The following is a 21,867-nucleotide window of genomic DNA, read 5'->3' as shown; positions in this document are numbered from 1 at the left end:
CAAAAATACCAGGGCAAAGTACAAAGGGAGCCAGAGAGATTTATGTACCCTATCCCTACCAGTATCAGTGATTTCGGTATCCAGAAATGCATAAACCTGTCTCAGAAAAGCTATCTGCACCAAGAAAAAATACCAGGCTTCAAATTTTGTCTAAGCAGCTTTAAGCATACAGTGTGCTTTTCTAAGCTAGAAATAATCCACAAATAAGAAGATTGGTAACAGGTATAGAGCTGAAGGTCTCCTCTATGACAGTCTCCTGCTCAGTCACTGTATACTGTGCTAGAAGTAGGTTCTGTTAAAGAGAAGACAAGCACCCAAGCGTTTGGCAGTGGCCCCTCCCACGCACGGATCAGGAACACTCCCATATTTTTGTAGTTAAACCAAGTCATGCGTTGTGCTTCCAGAGCCCAGCTGTCCCTAATACTAAGACTGTCAATAAAGCTTATGAAGTAATAATACTAATAATAATGAAAACATATATAAATAAGAAGACAATACCTCTTCTGCCTCATTCACAGTGATCTGAATCTTTAGTTATTAGAGAAAGGAAGGCCTTTGTTTTTATTTGTACAGAAGTACTAGCACAAGTCATTATGGAAAAGCAAGGTCTAAATATCTCCTTGGTGGCTGGGAAAATAGGACATCAAAGATCATATACTATTTTAAGTGCAAAAAAAGTATAAGATTTTATTTGACAAATTAAGAAATAATAACATTTCATTAGTCCATTAAAACACTTTATTACTTTATTAAGGAAGTATAGTTGAGTTACAGCCATACTGCATGAAAGTTAATTCTAAGGTGAACAAACTGACCTGCTGGAGAGTAGGCAGTTCAGAATGTACATGTCCACTGTATCCAGTTTATTTTTAAAAGGTATTTTGTACAACAAAAAATTTACTAGGTGTCAGACAATTTCAAAAACTTCTAACATAGCAAACTTCAGAACTATTCTTCTCAGATGGTATCATCTATTTTCAGAGATAGCTGAAGTTTCCTCACAGCTTTTAGTAGCTGAAGAGAACTTCCGCTTTTCTGCCCAGGACAAGATTTAGACATACTTTCCTTTACAGTGACTGCATTCCCCCTTGCTTCCTTTAGTTCACTGCACTTTAGTTTGACATGAGTTGCCCCTTGCTTCGATGTCTGAGTTTTTCTCTTTAATTTCTGCACCTAGGGAAAAAAAAATTACTAGTTAGCATGTTACATACTCCAAAGATGCACAGCTTTAGAGCTGACTGGACTTCTACTGAACTCCAAACTACAGATGACTAAGAGACATTAAAAAAGGACAAAAGTTAAAATTTAGTAATATTGCACAGTGGTCTCACTGTAACAGAAAACTGACCTTGTCCATACAGAAATCACCACAGTAAACTGACCTCACCCAGACTCAGTTGGGCGTTGAATCCCATTGCTCCCTAACAAAAATGCTTGCATGAGAGAGCTGGAATATAATCTCTTAATAATCTATATTTACAACAGTCTCTTTCTGTTTCAGATTGTACTATCCTAACAAAAAACCAAACAACTAATAAACCTCTAAAATGTATATTGTTAATTATCAGTTACTGGATCTAAGCAGCTTATTTTGAAGCCTCCTTAACAAAACAGAAAACAGAAAAAATAGGGTTAACTGCTGAATAATGTTTTTTAAAATGTCAAATAATGAGTCTTGACTTCCACTTGGCATGAAAAGGTCACTTCCCAAAGATAAAATTAAGCTGGATGCATTCCAAATTTAAATCCATTTCTAAAAATAATTAACTTTAATTGCATTCTAGAACATATTATTAACTGTGAAACACAGAGATTAGCACGGCACTTTTAGTATGGCAGGTTCTAGAAAAAGAAATATGCATAAGAAATATTAAGATTGGTCTGTACAAAATACAAATAAAAATGTCTATGTGCAAAAGGAAAAAAATAAAATACAGGCCAAGGAGTTAGAGGAATGGTCTGTGTTGATCACCAGGGCATGATGGACAGTAATTATACAGACAGCATGACCCTAAGAGATGTGCTCTGACCAGGCTGTACCAGAGCACAGAGGACTTGCCAGAAGATCTGCACACTGGGAAGAGGCAAAGATGAACAACAAGATTGCACTGCATTGTATGTGCTACTCTTCATCATCCCAAACCAAAAGCAAACCGTAGCCATAACAATATGGAAGAGAAAGAAACAAAGTGCAGTTGTTTTCCACTGTCTTAGGTTCCTGAGGATGAAGTCAGCAAGATTTTGAGGCAAGGAATAGCATGATAATTGTTGGGTCTTCAAGAATATAAGAGTTTTATCGAAAAAATCTGCTGACATTGCCAAGAGAAGCAGTGAGGACTCAGCAGTCAATGCTCTTTGTCCATATTGCTAACATGCAAGTCTCACACATCTGCAATGACACATTGCTTGCAATTACATGAACAATAAAATGTTTAAGTGAGTAAAATCCATCAAAAATTAATATGAATAAAACTGGTCAGATTCAAATGAACTATAACCTCCTCTTTTCATAAGGTCTCACGCTCAGTTTGGTTTTGTTTCCTGTATAAGCAAAGTTCTCAGGTGAGTATTTATCTTGAAACATAAGATGAAAAGACAGAAAACAATCAAGCAGAACTATGGATTGAATGTTTAATCATGCACCCAAACCAAATTGCTACAAAAGAGTTAGACTGTTCAGCTACAGAAGAGGGACTTTATATGGGCATGAATAAAAAGTTGTTATCTATGGCTCTAAATTAAATGCTGTCAGAATGAGGACAGTTTAAGGGTTAAAACTGAAAGGTTTGCCCAGCTATGATTTTGGAGAAGCTCTGGTCAGCCTAGTTAATAAAAAAGCTTCAATATTTCAGTAATACAAAGGACATTTAATCCAGCCTGCACAGAAATTGTAGCTTCTATTTTCTCATTCCCCTGAGGGACAGGATACAAAGGAATGAAATTCCAACACTTTGTCTTAACATGGTGAGCAGAAGTGACAGACAGTGCAACTCACTTCTGTATTGCAGAACTGCTACAGGGCAGGAAGCTTTCCCACCAGCATACATTCCTAACTGCCAGCTGTAAGCACTTTTTCTTGATCAAATGAAGAAATTTGAGGTACAAAAATATGAGCCAGCAGTCTAATTATAATCATCCATACTGGAACATCTTGGCTTAAAACATTCCAGTGACATTCTAGCTGATGACAACAGAAGGCAGAGTTGTGGCAGCATTTCAACCAGAATGTTAGTAGCTAGAGAGTTTACATTTCATTCTTACAGTAGCCTGATGCTTTTTCAGCTTGGATATTTGTTTTCCTTTCATCTCCATTTGTTTTACAAGGCAATCCATCTCCTGTTCCAGGTCTTCACGAGCTTGGGAGTCTTGAGTCTCCTGTACCTGCTTCAGAAGTTCCTGATACTCACTATTAAAGACAAGAACGGCAATCTAAGCATTCATGATACAGTCTCTAGGATTTATTCCTGCAGGAGTTCCCAGCCATTTTGTACAGAGTATAGAAATTTAGCATTATTTCCACTCTCACACAATACACATTAATCTGGAAGATATTAACATGAGAAAGGGAAAATGTTTTCCCGTGAGTCTGATTCTCTTGTTCCAAATTTTAAGTTGATGTCCATCTTACTTCTCCCTCTTCCCACAGGCATAACAACTACATGTGTAAAGTAAAAGAAATTGTGTACATCTTGATGCCAAGATACCTGAAAAATTGAAGCCAGAGACCCACTCTTATCTAAGTAATCCCCTTACAAAGATCAGAGCTTCTTTAATGACTTCTGAGTAACTGCTTCTCCTTGACAGTTTAATTGAAGCAACTGGTTGTTGCAATAAAAAAAAAAAAAAAAGTCTGTCCTTGAACTGCCATGAGTAAGCTCGACATTGCTTTTTGAACATGAGATTGCTTGCCAGTTTAAATTTTACCACATCAAGCATTTCAAATCAGCATCAACTTCCTAACTGGTTTAATCAGCACATCCTCTTCTGTTCAAACCACAGCTCATCATGTTGACATGTCTGCTACAACCAGCTAAAGAGCTTTGGCCCACAGCCCCACAAGCCTGCATTAACAGGAAGATACCTAAAATCACAATAGGTTGTAATGCACATTTACTTGCATGGCTAGAAAGACACATATACTCCCATCTGAAGTGTTAGCTTGTTCCACACCCTGCCCATTTTCTGGCAGGAGGCTGTTCCTCTTTCCCAGCCCTCTTACAGGACCAGCAAGTTCTCCTGCTATCAACAAGCAAAGGGTATGAGCACCAGACTGACTCAGCACAAAGACCCAGCAGGTACTGCGGTAAGGAAAGAGCACAGAGTGAGTACAAAGGAACAGGAGAGATGTTGTGACAGGATTGCTCATGCCAGAGCTATACTAGCCCATTCCACCAGCCAGACTGACTGCATCCTGAAGGCCTACTCAACACCAGCACTACCTCTGCAGTCTTCTCCAGGACAAAAAGTTTACTTTACTCTGTATATATCAGAATATGTTTAAAATGTCTAAGAAGCACAGGTCTGAAAGGCTTTTCATTTGCTGCAGCTGCTACTTCAGTAGCAACTTGTTTAAATAGAAGATATGGAAGCAGAAAAACAAGACCAGTGAAACACCAGGACAGAAAGAATTTTTTGCATGAGAAAAATCCTACTAGTCAGGCCTGCTCAGGTCATTCTGTCAACAGGTAGTCCTACAGCTGAAACAGGCTAGGCTTGACTACAGCTTCTGTGGGCTACTGCTGAAGTCACGTTTACTCACAACACCAATGAAGAGTACTCACGAGCTCATTTGGCCCAGCTCATCTTGTAAGGCCAACAGAAGGTCTGAAAAGCTCCTGGTGCCAGTGGGTGTTGTGGAACAAGAGGATACAGATTTTGAAAGTGCACTGTGTGCTGAAATCCCAGCTGTAGCTCCTCCTTGTCTTCGCGATGAGATCCATGGATGGCGATGCTTCATAATGTGCAACACACTTTGTACATTTGCACTGACAGAATGGCTGGAGCTGACAGACTTAAAAAAAGAATTATTAGTGGCTTACAGAAGTAATTAACAACTACACAGCCTTACTCAAACTGTAGATGTCACTTCAGTGAGAACAGTGGTATCCACCTACCTTCCCAGCCACAAAAGGTAGTTCACCAGCCTTTACATGTAATTGTGAAAGCTGCATTTTCTTCATGGTAGGATTTCTCTGCCATAAGAAAATATAACACAAGAAATTCCAATCTGCTGACTCAAGAGTACAATCTTAAACCTTTTTTTAGTAAGTAAAATTCAATATAAATACACAGCGAAATGCATCACCTCCATTTTCTTCTGGTTTAAAAAAAGATATTTTCCCTCCTGTATGTGTAACAAGTAAGACTTTTCAATAGCTGACACAAGTAAATTTTATTCCATATGCATGTAGGAGATTGTTGAACAACCAGGCTAACATTAAAGGAATTGAACTTTGTTTACTTAAGTTTTCAAAACTACAATTGCAAAATTTTGACTTATCTGTAACATGTGTTGCAAAATAATTTTTCTTGATTTCAGTAATCCCCCCAGAACACACCATCTTAAGATGCTGAGCTAAAACTCCTTTGGAAACTAATTTTGCCAGATAAACTGGAAGGCAGTTAAACAGGACATGGGGAATGGCAGCAAGACTTTACAGAGGTAATTGTCAAGCTAGTAAGGAAACGTTTTCCAGTGATATCCTACAAGCCCCAGTACCATTTTAATTAATGAAGGAAAGAAGAAAAAGGGATGGGGGAGAGAGTTATTTAGCACTGTTTGTCACTTCAGAAGTGGACTAAAGTGCAGCATATGAATCAAGTGCCTCTTACAGCACCATTTTTCACAAATTCCAGTCTCTGTGCAAGTCAGACGGTATCAGCAAAAGTATGTTAATAAAAATTTCCATGCTACCTTCCTAGGTTTTTTGTTCTTCCCATTTTCCTTTTCAGGATTGTGTTGAGATGTTACTGAGGGCACCAAAATTCTGTTTATATCAAATCCTGTTTGAAGCTGTGGCAATAAACAAAAAAGAAAACAGCAATTTAATGTCATACCAGAAGTACGAAATAACAAGGTTTAATTAATTCTCTCTTTCATGCATGTATATAAACCAATTAAGAGCACTATTAATTGTCCTGCTTGGAAGGCATAAGATACTCTTAAAATCCGAACAGATTACAAGGAAGGCAGGGTATCAGGCAGATCTTGCAACTCTGTCTTATTATTCCTCATTTTCATATTCAGCTGCAGTAGCAGCTGTATTTTTCCACTGGTGACAACCAGCAGCTGAGATAAGCCAATCCTGCCGCATGCTGAGGATCTGATCATAAAATCCAAATTATATGAACATTTGGCTCTTGCAATCTGGGGACAGAGAGAACTAAGCCTGTCTGTATTACACTGAGGTCAAACCTGCTGGACAATCCTCATTGCTCAGTGGTTCAAAGTTGCTATCAAGGCCCCTGATAAACAGGATGATAATCATTCCCAATTAAACATTGGACAAGGACTTTGTTTTGGCATGTGTTACAGTTCCAGCCAAACAACGCTGGAGGTCCACCATTGAAGTGAGAATATTCTGGCTTTTCTGTCATCAAGAGGAAATTAACCACACCACTTCCTGTGCTTTCCAACCCAGATCCAACAGACCTAAATCCATCCTGCTGCGTATTAAGAGGGTACTAACACACTTTAGGACTCAGTTTACTGCATCTAAGTCCTTTCTTAAGCAAATGTTTAGACTATCTGCTCCGGGAGAGTAATTCTTACCATGTTTCTTGGAAAATAAAATCTCTGTACTAGGCCTTTTACTCTGCAACAGCAAGCAGACTAAGTAAGAAACCAAAAAAACCTACAAGTTTTCAACTGTGTAATTCTGCTGGATTCTGGAGGTGGTCAGACATCTGGGCTACAAATCTGCATGTTATTTAAAGCTTCCTGGATTGATGAAAACCCATCATCCTTGGATGAGGTATATGAGCTGACAGCAGTGATGAATTAAATTCAGCTTTGCTTATGTTCTTCCAAAATATTACTCTTCAGCACTGCAGTCCCCACCCCACTCCCCTGGAATTCTCCCACAATTGGCCTCTCTTTCAAACTGGCTGCTACTTGTGCACAAAGTGAGGGTTGGAATAGGACTACCTTGCCCCTTTAACAAATGGTTTCATCATTTTGTTCTCTTTGGCAAACACTCTCTCAGATGGATGCTGGCCCAATGAACTGATTATGGCTTCACAGAATAATGAATTATACAAGATCTCATTTGATGAACAACATATTACTGATTAAGGTTTTTCCAACTACAGCCCTATGTATTAGATTTCTACAGACCTCAACAGAGGGAGGAAAACAAACATAATAACCGACCTCACTTGGTTAGTTTCATATGGTTTCATATGTGATCACTTTTGAGTTACTAAAAATTAAATTAACCTGATTCAGTTATAGATTTTCTAGAAATTAATTCCACCTGGTCACTTAGAGCACTGTTGAGGCTGATAAATTGTTTCACTAATACAAACACAGGTAGAATATTTCTTCATTGAGATAAACAACACACCTGGCAAACTTTCTAATATAGAGCTATAACTGATCTAGGTAGTATTTCAGGAGTTCTGCCTGGGTAATAAATACAAAGAGTTAAAATGTAATAAAACAAGAAAGGCATTTTGAACAGAGAGAATAGCTTTCTTCAGTACTAAAAAATAAGATAAAATCTTTTCAGTCTACCTGGGCATTTTTATCTTGTATTAGCTTATGCTGATGCTCTTCTTTACACAGCTTTTCTTCTAAGTGTTTGATCTTGTCCTGAATTTGAAGGCAAGAATGATTAGTCCCACTTCAATTTGTCATGCTGAATCAGAAGTCTGGAGGAGCTCACAATTGTAATGTGGGGATAAAACTGGACTGTAGGAATTTTTAAAGCCCAGACTGAAAAAAGACTTATGCACATGAAGCCAAGGTGGCATTCAGTCATGTATGCTTTAACAGAGGTAAGTTTGCAAAACTTAGTACTATTAATAGTGTAGCATAAAATGATACCAAATGACTTTCAGACAGTCATTCCATGCATGCTTACTTCAGCAATTCTCTGAGTAGCAGTAAGTTTAAGACACTCTTTTTCTAGCATTTCAAGCTTCTCAAGTTTTGCATGCAGTTCTAACCGGTTCTGACCTTCCTCTTTCTGAAGCTGAGCCTGGAAAAATAAGCAAGAATGGAGCTGGCAACCGACTGAAATTGTTTCAGAGAGAAAAAAACCACCAAACCACCCCACACCAGAGTAAAGGTGTTTAATTAGTTTAAATTCCTTATTTTTTAAATTGCAAAGTGATGAAAAATATCAGGCAGACAAAGACAACTTAAACTTCCAGCAGCTTTTTTGTCTACCCAGTGTGCAAGTATTAGCATGGTTTTGCTCATTAGGAGTTCCACCCAGGGAGCTTTTCATACAATTCATTGAATGGTTGTCATCAGCCATACACTAAATTGCTTCTGCTTGCTAGCAGCCTGAGCAGAGCTGAGGAAAAACAATGACCACAAAAAACTTCCTGCACATTTCTATAATTTTAAACTACGTCACTACTTTGTTATTATGCTGAAGGGCTTCACCTGTTGTTCTAAAATCATTTTCTTTTCTAGTTCTGCACTGGAAAGCATTTTTCTCATGTAATCCAGCTGTTTCTCCAGCAGGGAGCAGCGGGATTTTGCTGCATTTAACTGCACACTTGCATCTACAGAGAGAAACGAGACATTCAGTACAGCAAAGGGAGCTACACATTTAGCCAGACTGTTATTTCATTGAGGAATTCTCTGTCTCCAAAACAGGCAAGAACAGTTTTGTTGGTCTGAACAAGTCATGTGGTTAAAATGTATTTTATATATAAGACATGAGAATCAAAATGGTTTTTCAAAGCTAGTCCCTAATTTGAATTCCAAAGGTATGAGCACTGCAGTTACTTTAATCTGTATCAGCAGATATCTAACCAGAATCTGAGGCAGGAGAATCTTCTCCTATCTTTTCTCAAGTTAGCTGTGTTATGTAAGCAGCTGCTAGCTTATTGTAGGAGTTAAACACACACCACCTGAAACATGCTTAGTCTTTCAAACTGCTTCCTGGCTTATGCAATACTTGGTTGATATATGTAAAAAAAATCTCAACTTCATCCACAATTATCAAGTTCCTGTACCTCCTCAGTTCTGAAGCAAAAAATGAAAGGCAGCTCTACTAATTAGCAGTTTTTCAAAACAAAACACTCCCTGGATTATACAGTCTTAATGTTGCTGTGGCTACACCTTATCACTCAAAAGAAATACCTTTCCTCTGTTGCATCAGCTCTTGATGTGCTGTGTCCCTCTCATAGGAATCATGCTCTAAGATCTTCTTGTACTGAGCAGCTGCTCTGGAGAGGCTGCACAGTTTGTCTTCAGCCTGTGACTTCTCCAGCTCTAGACGGCGGATTTTTTCTTGCAGAGCTTTCAGGGCTGCCACTACAGCTAGCAAACAACACAACAGCTACACTTCAAGTAACAGTTCCTATTTTGGTGATGATAATCATTATTAGAAAACACTTCACATTACAATATACTACCTAAATTTTCTTCCTAGGATTACTCCTAAAATTAATTATATTCCCCAGCTGTACATCAACATATGCAGAACGTATATGGGAGAAAATGGATGTGTTTCCTTGCATAACTGAGGTGCGAAGCTCTGGCCCTATGAGCAAAATTCCAAATTGCAGCAAACACAAAGAATTCATGGCAAATAGAATATAATAAACCCTGGGGCTTCTCTTTAATTAGAAGCAGAAAACACAGATATCCAAGTGAGGTCACAAGTTTTGGTGTAAGGCAACTGGTCTGGACAGATTGAAAAGAGAAAACAAGCTCAAAATGGGGGGAGAAATTAGATACAATTACAATTTAGCAAAGGATACATTGTTAAATACTTTATTGTTTCAAAAGGTAATGTTTCAACATCTAGTATCTTGTGTTTGATGATTCTTTAAACCATAGAAACAAGTCTAGAAGATTTTGCTTTCAACCTCAATTCGGTATGTCAAATTTTACCAAAAATAAAAGCTGCAATTTCAGCTACAAGAAAAAGTCTGCTAGCTCTCCATACAGCATACAGACCTGTGGAAGCTTAAGACATGCTCTGTAACAAGTTAAGCTTATTTTCTGACATCTTATAATCGACAGTTTCTCTATTCCAAACTCATCAAAAGAATACCATCAGATACTGCTACCTCCTTAACTGTCACCATCTTATCACAGACCCATTAAAAAAACAACAAAAACCCCCCAAACCAAACAAAAACACATAACAGCAAAAACCAAATAAACATAAAATGAAAACTCAAAACAAAACAAAACAAAAATCAAATACCAGAAAGCAGAAGGATGAAGTGGGACCACCTTTTCCATCTTTCTATTGGTAAACACCTCCTTAATCACTTCACTACACAGCACTAAACTGATCACTGCAATCCAAATAAGCCCAAACTCTCTATGACATAAGATTACTACAGAAATCACAGATTTTTCAGGTGAAGAACAGTGATCACATGCACACTCATAGGCTATGTCTATGCAAAGTAGCAAAATTGTCCATGATAATAAGTCCAAGTATGAGTATCCTTAATATTCCCCACCCTCTCCAGATATGTTTAGCCACTGAGCATTGTCTTGTGAGCTCCAGAGAGCAGTTACCCATTAAGGCACATGACAACCATATTTCATATGGACTAACTTTCCTGCTACTAACTTTCCTGGGAGTCTGAATTGTTCAATAGTTCTCCCAAGGAAACATAACATGCAAGAAAAACCCCAAAAACTTAGAAGTGATTTTAAGCTGGAAGGAGTCAAATGCAAAGCCAATTTCAGGTCAGTGTACCATACTAACGATCTTTTTTTTCCTGTATTTGAAGTCATGAACTACTTCTGAGTTTGAAGCATTCTTCTTTGCTTTCAGAGGAAGTCTGACAATTTTAAGTTAAACAAATTTCAAAGCCAAAGTTTACAAGGATGTTAGAAAACTTGTAGAGGTTTCCATTCTAGACATATGACTTCAGGGAGACTACTCCCTCAGGACACATATACATCCTGTCTCAATGTCAGACTGATAACTGCAGCAAGTCATTGAACTCAGTCAAATAGGATGGGGAGTTTGCTCAAGAGATTTCACAAGGAACAATTAAAAAGATCATTTTAAGGACATATTTTGGCTATACCTTGCTTATTTGGGAGAGAAGGCCTGTCACCAGCAGCAGCTGCCAACTTCTTTGATTCTTTATAAACAAAGGCTGCAGGAAGCTTCCAATCTGGTGGCTGAAGAAAGCTTCCTATGAAACTGTTCTTTGATTCAGAGTCCATAGCCTGCAGAAAGAGACCCATTTAATGACATTATTTCTTTAACAGACTCCTTTTCAAAAGTATGTCACTGGGCTGTCCCTGGCTCTATTCATATCAAACCAGATCATGTACACCAAAACAATAATAATAGTAGTAATAACAACAACAATAATAATACCCACACCCCACCAGAAAAATCCTGTTTTTAATGCAATTATAAAACAATATCTTTCATAACACTAAACATAGCTTCCTTTGACTGACCAAAATTATCCAAGATTTTTTTCTTTTAATGCTTTTTAATATCTTATGTGGATTTTTGTCCTTTTAAAACCCAAGTATTAACAGCATTTGCTACTAACTATTTTAAAGACCTCAATGCATTGAGTCTAAGTGCTCCCTGCAGAACAAGCATTCCAGATTTTACAGCCTGTTTCCATTTGCTGTGTCCTTAGTGCTCTTCTCCCCATCTTTTTGGATGTAAAACCAATTTACACATGGTAAATAATGTACCATTATTGCATAATAATAATCTACAATTATTACATAATAAAGACACAGTTCTCCACATTCAATGTTAACAGGAGGATATTGAATATGTAATATCCCCAGTACCATCTCCATTACTAGGTGTGTGTATAAAGTCCTACTTCTTCACTCCCCTTCTGTTCCACCTTTTCACATTCTTTGTTTTATGAGAAGCACATTTGAAAACAGTTCATATCCTGTCAAATAGAATTTTTTCTTAATACTTAAGATAAGGACAGTAAAATGTGCAGAAAATACTTTAGGTTAATATAACTGGTAGTAAGTTAAAGCAAGTTTGAAATCATCCTGCAGCTACCTATCAAAGTAGTATCAAGCATTTCACTTGATACAGTGTAAGAAGTGAAGAAGTATACAGCTTCAGCTAATAGAAAAACAGTTTATTAGAAGGTTCAGTGATATAACAATTACGACTGCTCTATCATTTGTGTTTAAAATACAAGGCTGGAAAAGTCTTCCCGCTTGGGTAAGGCTATTTACATGTGTTAGTCCCCAAGAAAATCACCCAAAGGAGGTATCTAGTAACATGAGGAAGAAACAGGCCAAGACTAAAGCCTGCTGATGAAGCATACCCCAGGAGAAGCTATTGATACTAAATGGCAAACAAGGAAAACAGTTTTCAATAACAAAAAAACTTTCTAGGAGCACTTACAGCTCCTAAAGCCTGTTCCAAAGGCTGTATTAAAAAAACCCAAAAAATAATCTTCCAGCCACACTGCCTCTTCTACGTATGCACTAAACTGAGGCCAAGCAGAAATCTCCTTTCTTCCTCCAAAGAGTCATCACAGAAATGTCAACACGAGCATCTCTTCACCAGGGCTTGCCTGACTTGGGGTCTCTCAGATATCACACTTTTGTGTGCTAACACCCCTGGGGTCACACTCAGAGCAGCCCCCTTGGTCCCAAAGAGGGAGTCTATCCAGGCTGCCCTCCTGCCACAGGGCTTTTCCAAGGCCTTCTCCATGGGCCCCTGCTGCCATCCTACTCAAGGTCAGCCCACAAGCTCTTGGCGCTGGGTTGGCAGTAGCAGACAGCCAAGCACCCCACCATCACTTGGAAGAGGTCCCATCTAGAGACCCCACCATATATATGGCCACAAAGCCCTCCTACCTCTGTTCTGAAGGACTGAGAAAGATCATCCAGGGACACCTGACCAGGTCTATTGACTATGCCCAACAGCACAAGAGGCAATAGTAGTGAATGGCACACAGCAAGGAGCAGCAGAAACCTCAAAACATAGATGAGAAAGTCTTGTGGCCACAGGGGTGGTCAGGGCCAAGACGAGAGAGGAGATGAGATGGTCATGGCACAGTGCATCAGTATGGAGTTACAGAAAATAAGAGATAAGCAAGACTTCAAAAATTTCCTGCTGCTATCCAACTGCTTCACATTTGTGATGAAAAAGACTAACAAAAAAAAAAAAGTCCATAAAAATTAGTATATGCACAGGCAAGAAATTTCCTACCACTTCTGTGAATAAAAGCCAACTTTGGAAACAGCAGAAGAAGGTGGTTTGCTCACACCATCCAACCTTCTGGCAGTCAGTGTAAGTGGAGACTTGCTTTTCCAACATCCCCCAGTGGAACATGGCTCCTCTGCATGCCTGCACAGCTACACATCAATTACTTTCCTTATTACTTTCACATAAACAAGTTTTGCTGTTTCCAAGGAGATAGGTCTGTGGACAGTTTAAGGAAGGCAGTGATCCGAAGCAAATAATGCATAAAGCAGCAGAAAATTTGAGAGTTTGGGCACAAGCTCAGTAATACAAAGGTGAGGGGGCATAGGGAACACCTATTTGGCAGACAGGGAAATAAAACCCCCTTAGTTCTGCAAGTGAAACCAAAGGGAAGTGAAAAAGAAAAGGCCAGCTCACCTGCCTGGTGGTGGTGATTCAGCACAAAACCCCAAAACGTTGCCAGCACAGCAGGGGATAATAAACACCCACCAGCTGGAGGGGGAGCTCCCCAAGCTGCTCCTAAGAGCACAGGCTCAGCACAGGGTGTGAAAGCAAACACCACAAGACCGAGACACCTGTGTTTGCAGAAACTGCTCAGACACAGTTATGGACGCCTTGCTTTACCACAGCTTCCTCAGACACAGAGGCTGTGTGGAGCAGCTGAGGGCATGGTTGCTATAGTGCTTTGAGGCTGTGTCAGCATAATTACTCTGGTAGGAGTGCTCTGGTGCAGACAAGTCCTAATAGCTCAGCAGGTAAACAGAGTTTATAGCAACCAAACTGCACAGGAGGAACATCTACAACACTGCACACCTCAGGCAAGGAGACGTGTGCCAGGAAAAGGACCAGACCACTCTACACCAGCAAGACATCACTAAACATCCTGGCCACTTCCAGCCCACTGCAACAAGAAATATATCAGGAAATAATTAAGTAGTTTGACGTATGCTTGAACGTCAACTGGCCTACCACAACTTTTCCACCCCGAGTATTTAAAAACCATCACATAAAACCTTCAAAACCAGGTTTGCTTTTTAAAAAGTCTCACACAGCAAGCTTAAACCACTCTCTTATTCCATGGTGCTGCCATGGACACTTGGTACACAGCCCTAGAGAGGTGCTTTAAAGCAGATATTGCTTCCCAAACAACATTTGTACTAATGTAACTCCACAAGGCTTAGGGGGATTTAGCACGTGAACAGCACTTGTTAAAGCAGCCAGAATATAGTTGCTTAGACAAGCCCTTGGTTGAGGAAAGCAGTGCACTCCTTTGAGTTTGGGCAAGAGCCAAGGGAGAAGTATGCATGTTAAACAGAGGCTGACAAAATAACCCCAGCTACATGCAGAGGAGAGGGGAAGAAGGAAGAAATGCTTTATTCCCACCCCAGCAAGCTACACTGCTGTGGTGAGCAGGGTGAAGCACTTGTGCTGTTCAGGTCATATCTGGAGTCAACACTGGCCCTTTGGGTTTTTAATGGGAAATGGTATAGCCCATGTTGGTGGATGCAGTAGTGATGGTCAGATACTCAGTGTTATTTTATCCAGAAAAATACAAAGTAACCGGTTCCAATACCAGCTGCATCAAGCATGGGGTAACTTAGTTGCATGGGTCCTTTCCAACTCAGAATATTCTGCGATTAAACATCAGCCTGGGCAAGCCAGCTATGTTTTTCTCCAAATCTGAGCTAGGAGGCTCATGGAGTTTTGTGCCACACATTTGTAACCCTGTGCAAGGTGCCAGGCATAGTGCATTAGCCCTGTGACAGCACTGCACTAATGCAAATACTCTGCCCATCTCCTGCCTTGCTGCAGCTGAAGTGCTCAGCCCTGGAGAGTGAGCATGAGAAGGGCTGGTCCCTTCAGTGGGACCACTTCTGCCCCTTGGCTCACCATCACATGCAGGCTGAGAGTGAGCTTGCACAAAGTACACTGGGGAGCAATCTCACCATCAGGTCCATCCCAGTATATGCGATGGTCACGCCTTAAAAGACAGCAAGTAAACTGGAGTTTGGTACCTTAAGACAAAAACAGAATTTCCCATTTCACCACAGTCATCTAAGTACTAATACAATTTACCTTTATACCATTTCTATTTACTTTTGCTGAATAAGGCCAGCAGTAAACACCAGGGGTACTGGATTGGGTCAGTGTGAAAACCAATTGACATTTTAGTTACTGCTGTCTGGCCCAAGCAAGTATACTAACAGTGGAGAATTACTGAACACAACTGAAATCCCAAGTGTTACTGAAAGATCACTCATGGCTTCATCATCCTCCTCCCCTTCTCTGTTTCTCTCCTCCATTGCAAGCCACTTCATTACAAAGTTTAAAAAAATTGTCTCCTGAAGTGAAAGTCCGGAAATATTTTGCCACACATACAATTACGCCTCATACTGTAAAGCAGCATATGGAAAAGCTTTTTCCACATGTAAACAACAGCAGACTTAGGGAATAATGCTGGCTTAACAGTCTCCCAAAAGACACACTAAATGAATAACATGATAATGTAAGGGATACTTCCACTAAGTTCTCTGATGTTTGCTATCTCACAAGGACACTGGTTCATTCAAATTGCTGTGAGGGCAACCTTTTAGAACCAAAGAAAGAGATGCTGTCAGAACACCTTCAAAGAGGAAAAAGAAAAAACAGATCAAAGCATTTTTCAGAAAGAAATACAAAGATATCTATCTTCTGGCCTGACCTACTGGGCATGCACAATTTATAGTGGTTTCTTTGATAACTGAAAACAAAGCCTTAGATGAACCAAAGACAGATTCAGTATTTATCTGACATAAGAGAATTTCTAAACAACTGCCCCAGTACAGGCTATACTGAGCAGGTCCCAAAATTCTGGCTGCTGCCTTGTCTACTTGAGCCAAGCCTTGCTGGCTAATGGTTATGTGAGAAGCCATTTTTGTGACACAATCCAAACTGGTGTATTTTTTCCCCTTTCACTTTTTTTTTGAGAACTGGGAAAAAAGCTTGGTCAGCTGTACTAGCTATGCTGCAACACTCAGCCTTATTCCCAGCAGACAAAGAACAGCCCTTCCACAGAGGAAAAAAAAAAAAAGAAATAAATAATGTTGTGGGCAAACTGCATTGTTGTTTTGGGAACACCCAGTCTCCAGCATCCTAATACAACCACTTTAATCAGCTTGACACATGACAACGCTCAGGACATATCTAAGCAGCTGATACTCCCATGTCTCCTCTAATATAAGTGGGTTAGACATGAGATGGAGGCAGCTGCAAAACTAATAGGAAGTGAAACCTCACTGAATCATTAAGCATTTCAATGTGATTTTTAAATTTTGTCAAATTCCACTTCAAATAAGTTCAGAGCAAATGGGCAAAAATTTATTAAGAGAAATTAAGGAACCTGGGAGTGTTTTGAAAAACTGACACAGCCAAATCCATGGGAGGCAGTTTGTTTTACAAACTGAGAGATACACACTGGCAGTCTGAGAACTGGATACATAAAGGTTAAATTTCCATTCTATTCTCTGATAGTACTGTAGCAAAGCCCATCCATTCCTGAACATCAAGACTTAGGCGGAACTTTCCTACAATCATCGTTTTTCATTCTTGGAAGAAAAGGAAAAGAAATGCCATTCTCTGTTTTCTTATGACACCACATGTACTGTCAAGTAGGATAAAACCTGGCATTTTAATTAAAAAAACTCAAACCACAGACAACCCAACAAATGCCCACAACTCCTAAGACTTTTCACTGTGTCAGCATTTTATTTCTAAGCATTCACACTGATATTTCTCTAGTTCTGCTTTGATAGAGGGGAAAAAAAAAAGAGGAAGAAAGAAAACAGAGTGAGTTATACAAGCATTTTGTGAATAAGGCAAAGAAACAACCTGGAGGAAAAAAACAAAACTGTGATGTTTTTAACAATTTTTTGGGGAATAGATTCTAACCTGGCAGTAAATCAAGCATGCAAACTTGGGTTGAAATGTTATTAGAGTTTTGCTGTTTTCTTCAAAGAGTACAGCAGACCAAATTGCTCATCCAATTGGGCCTTCATCCAACAGCACACGATACACTCACAATCAACCCTTGGAAGGGAAATGAAATTGGTGTAAATGGCTTTAACCTCTACATGCAGATGATAACTGAACTTAGCATTTAGAGGAGCAAGACTGCAAATTCCTATCTAGTAATAATTGCTATCGTAGCATGAAAACATTTAGCCTGTAATACAGTGCTATCAAAATAATTACATTTATTTATCTTTAAACAGTACAAACTAATTAAACATTTTTTGTAATAAGCATCAAACAAACCCCAAAAACTATAAATGGTCATTAATATACTTCCTCACTTCACCCACAGTTCTGTTCCTCTTTTTTCACGTACCTTCTGTTACATTTGGGTTTCGTCTGTCATCTTCTCTGTCTTTATTGTGTTTACATGATCCTATAGCTTTGTTCCTTGCTCTTTGCCATTTGGTAATCTTTTTCTCCTACTCCCTCTTCTAGCATAAAAAGTTAGGAATTTTCAAAGTAAAAATATCCACTTGCCCACCCATCCCTCACAAGATTAACTATCAAGTTTCTTCCTTTTATACTTAAAATCCAGTTCCAAGACAAACTGCTTAGTATACTGACTGATGTGGAAATTGAAGGCGTTCTCCTCAGCACTCTACCTGAAGAATGCAAAAGGCTACTTGTTCTGTCCACTGTTATTTCCTGCTGATGCCACCACACTCTCTTCCTTACATAGTTTCTTTCGTTTACTGTGTCCTGATAGATTGGAAGGCAGGAAGGAATTCCTGGCTTTGGTTATGGACATTTGGGGAAGAAAAAAAAAAAAAAAAAGTTTGCTGCTGTAAAGGGAAGGTTTTCAAGCATAATTGACTCCAGTACAAAAGACTGTATCTGTGCACAGGCAGAATAATTAGATATTGGAAAGGCAAATGCAAAATGGAAACGGCATATTAGGGTAGGGCAGGGCAAATACAAGAATGGTTTGAAATGACAATCATAGTGAAGAAATGTAAAAAGGTAGGGAATGATTACTGCAGATGTTGACTCATTCACAGTAAACACTTCTACTGTGTGATAATTCTCACCTTTTATGTCTCAAATATTTAATGGTATCACTGAAAGATGGTTTTGAACGTTGCAACTTGCCCTCTAGGCAGATGAAATACACAGATTGTGTCCCCCACTGTTGCCTTAGAATTTATTTTTAAAGTAAAATTCTGTTTTTACCAATACTTTCTCAGAGAAAGTGTCAGTCTCTTCATCCACTATCCTTTAACCTAGCCTGAAGATGGAGTAGGAGGTAGATTTCAGACAGATAACCACAAAAGCTTGACATGGATGAGTAGAGAAACACAAAGAGGGTAATTATTCATAGGATTTGTCTCTTTTTACCACCTACCACACCTACATTTTTTTCATATATTCCTGTGCTACAGATAGCTAGGCACTTGGCAAGGAACAAAAACTCCATTCTGCATTTGTACATCAAGGAGATTAAGAAACAGAATGAGGAAAAAGAAAGTTAGCAAGGAAAAAGGAAAGGGTAAGTTTCACTCCAGGCAAGGAATTATTCCCAAAATCATATTTGTCTGAAATAGCTGTCTTTTAATATGCAGAAATAATGAAAGCAGATCTGAGTTAGAGCAATTCCTTGATATTATTTTGGAGACCAATTTTGTTGAAGAATGATTTTAAAAAATATCATCTGTTTCCATGATTCAGAATAATCATATCAATTCTAACATCCACATTGCACATCCTGAACAGGCACAATATTATAGATATTAATGCCAAATAGTTTGTATATCATATGGTATAATGAGTATTCAGAAATGCAGAAATGGTTTTATCACTACTTCTGCTCCAAGTTGCCTGGGGAGACTTAAAACAGTCAAAGGCATTACCTGTTTTATATAATCTGTATATTTAAACTTGCATGGCTTTGGAGACACAGAAAAAGCAAATCTTAATAAGACGCTACAAAATCCTGTGCAATAAAAGCTAAAACCCAAAGCATCATTTGCAGGTAGAAAACTAACTTCAATTTATAATAAACCTTTTTAGAAACATTTTTTCCCTATTAACTAAATGCAGTTTCTGAAATGCAAAGAAATTTAGCGAGTCTCTATGTTCTTGACTTAAATTCTTTCTGTTCTGTATGACCTTAATAAATCAGAGGGTTGGGACTGATAAGGGACCGATGTTTCAGGATACATGAGCCTTTCAGCCTCAGGGCTGAGTGTGGTAATGACAGGCTTACATTCCCTGCATGAAAAAGAAATGCAGGTATAGATCCAAAACAAGCAGCATGCTCAGTGAGGAGCTAACAAGAGCTTTGGTTTGGGGTGAGGAAACTCTGAACACAGACATGGGTGAAGTCCCACCCTGGTGCTTGGCACCTTTATCTTCTTTGGACTCAGAATTTTGAGTCCTCTTCTGGCAGTGAGTGCCAAAATCTGTTCTTTAAAACAATGAATAAAGAGTCTCTGTAGCTTTTCTGGTCTATGACTTCAGTTCATGTGGCTGCTGGTCACAGCATTTTTCTTTGTGTTATTGCTGGAAAACACCAAGGTCGGTGTTAACAGTCTGCCAAAGGTGCTTAAAGGGCCTTTTGGGCTGTCAGCAGATATAAAATTCCCAATAAGCAATGTTCCTTTTCTTTTAAAGAGCAGCTGGAGGAAACAGTGTCCACCTTCTCTGTGCTGCTACCCAGTGGTCAGAGCATTGGCCAGGAAGTGGGAGTTCCTGGGGAGCATTCATGCCTCATCCCTGACCACCATGCTAGACTGGGAGGAGGAAGAGCAGGAAGGAAACAGGGAGTCACCACCTTTTCGTTTGAAGTTATGACCCTGTTCCCAAAAGCATGAAAGTCTCAAACAAGGACAAGGCAGCTGAGGCAAAAGACAGTAAAACAAGGCGGAATCTCTCTCATCTAGTTCAATCATCAAAACAGGGTCCTGGGGTTAATTCATGCATTTCTGTTGCAAATAGTTCCTGGATAAAAAAAAACAAAAACAGCACTGGCTTGGGAAAAGTTATCAGAAATCAAGAATAAGAGCCTACAGATCCCTGGGTCATCTTCCTTGTAATTCCCACTAGTGCCATGTATTTGCTATCCTTTCCAATAGGACACAAATTCAACAACTGAGGTGATGAATGCTTCCCTTCCATTTTGCAATCCTCCTGAGCACCTGAGACACTCTCCTGGTAGTTAGGAGGTGTTGATGCAAATGCCTTTGAGCTAAAAGGCAATTCTTTAATCCCTGGGTTACTGTACTGAAGGTAAGTACTCTACCAAATTCTGCCAGGCACTGGAGCCATCTGTGGGTACAACAGAAAAACCTGACTTTTTGGGCTTGGAGAGGTTCCACTCAGCAGGACCTCTCTTGGAACTGCTCCACCTGCTTCTTAGATCACAAAGGAAACAAAGAGGAGACAGGTTCCAAGGTGCCCAGTTTGGGGCAATTCCAAACACTTCCATTCAGAAACAGATTAACAAGTACAGGTGGCTGCTCAGAGGAGCTCTTCATAACTGCACTTTTAGTTTACCCATACTGTTTTCCTAGTCGTCAGTGTTTCAGGTTACATTTATGCAGTTAAGTGGAGTGTAGTCAGAGAGCTGGCAAAGTCCAGCAGGACTTTAAGTGATCTGTTCTGGCACATTATAGCCCAGCTCTTCTCAAAGCAAGCCACTCTCCAGCATAAACTATTCCACAGACTTTCTGCATGGAAGATTTGGTCTCCTAAGAAAAAACTGGTGTCTAATTTACCCATCCCTGCTGTATTTGTGACCTTTGAGGAGACAGGGTGGCAGGGTTTGGTGCAAATGTATACCTGCAATACATGCAGAACATATTAGATGTACACACAGGTTCAGAAGCAAAAGAAGGACACATTTTCTCCCAAACAGAACGGTTTAGGCTTGACACCAAGCTTCAGCCTGGGTTCAAAGGTAATGGAGGAATAGCCTCTGGCTTTTTGGTGTCTCTTTGCAAAACAGGAGTCACAGAACTTTGTTTTCTCAGAGGGTAGCTGTGAAGAAAAGCACATTTTACTCTGGAGTGCCATTTATTGTGGCAACATGCCAAAACACAGATTTAAAAAGGGAGGGTGAATTTTTTGAAGAGTCATCCCATCCTAGGTATTCAGCAATTGAAGTAAGCCTTAACAAAACCAGGTGTAAAGGAAAACAGTTGAAGGAATGTAATTTAAAAAGCAGTTCCTTCTAGACTGCACAAGTTTTACTGTGTTATTATTAGTTCTCCAGTACTTGACTAAATGCATTCTAGAGTAAAGTGTTCTTTTGTAACACAAACTAGAATGAACTTTTAAAATAAATATAATATATTTTAAATCTTATATCTTAGAAAGGACATGAATACAATGACTAGATTTTCAAAATTTATTTTCAAAAATAATTCTGCAGTTGGATGTCATCTGCATATGGCTATAGAAGTCCTTATCTAGCTAAAAAAAAAAAGAAGGAAGTTGATAAATCATGAAGGAA

At 39.2% G+C, this 21,867-nt stretch overlaps 1 protein-coding gene across 5 annotated transcripts; it reads right to left on the bottom strand.

Moving 5' to 3' along the window:
* Positions 1–660: 660 nt before the first annotated feature.
* On the bottom strand, positions 661–18,128 carry CEP57L1 (centrosomal protein 57 like 1). 5 transcript variants are annotated; one of them, XM_079298747.1, is made up of 13 exons: positions 17,982–18,127; positions 17,292–17,429; positions 15,255–15,379; positions 11,239–11,383; positions 9,320–9,499; positions 8,615–8,736; positions 8,085–8,201; positions 7,736–7,813; positions 5,915–6,013; positions 5,115–5,192; positions 4,782–5,011; positions 3,262–3,406; positions 661–1,173 (listed from the first exon to the last, which is right to left on the bottom strand). In XM_079298747.1, the coding sequence occupies exons 2-13, from the start codon at positions 17,308–17,310 to the stop codon at positions 958–960; spliced, it is 1,554 nt and encodes a 517-aa protein (XP_079154873.1). In that variant the 5' UTR covers positions 17,311–17,429; positions 17,982–18,127; the 3' UTR covers positions 661–957. The 5 variants fall into 5 exon arrangements, with proteins under 5 accessions (XP_079154873.1, XP_079154874.1, XP_079154876.1 ...); XM_079298748.1 differs by lacking the exon at positions 8,085–8,201 and having other exon boundaries at positions 17,982–18,128; XM_079298750.1 differs by lacking the exons at positions 15,255–15,379; positions 17,292–17,429 and having other exon boundaries at positions 17,982–18,126.
* Between the last annotated feature and the right edge of the window lie 3,739 nt (positions 18,129–21,867).

This window comes from Erithacus rubecula (assembly GCF_903797595.1).
Source record: "Erithacus rubecula genome assembly, chromosome: 2".
Classification (NCBI taxonomy): domain Eukaryota; kingdom Metazoa; phylum Chordata; class Aves; order Passeriformes; family Muscicapidae; genus Erithacus; species Erithacus rubecula.
Note: the sequence above shows the minus strand (reverse complement) of the source record. Positions and strands in the feature narration are given on the sequence as shown.

Bases quoted from the DNA above. Each gene is read 5' to 3' on its own strand.
- CEP57L1 (XM_079298747.1), bottom strand. The intron at 6,014-7,735 runs GTAGACTGAAAA...TTATTGCCACAG, and splicing joins TACAAGATAAAAATGCCCAG to CTTCAAACAGGATTTGATAT. The intron at 3,407-4,781 runs GTGAGTACTCTT...TGTCTTTAATAG, and splicing joins GAGCTGGGCCAAATGAGCTC to TGAGTATCAGGAACTTCTGA.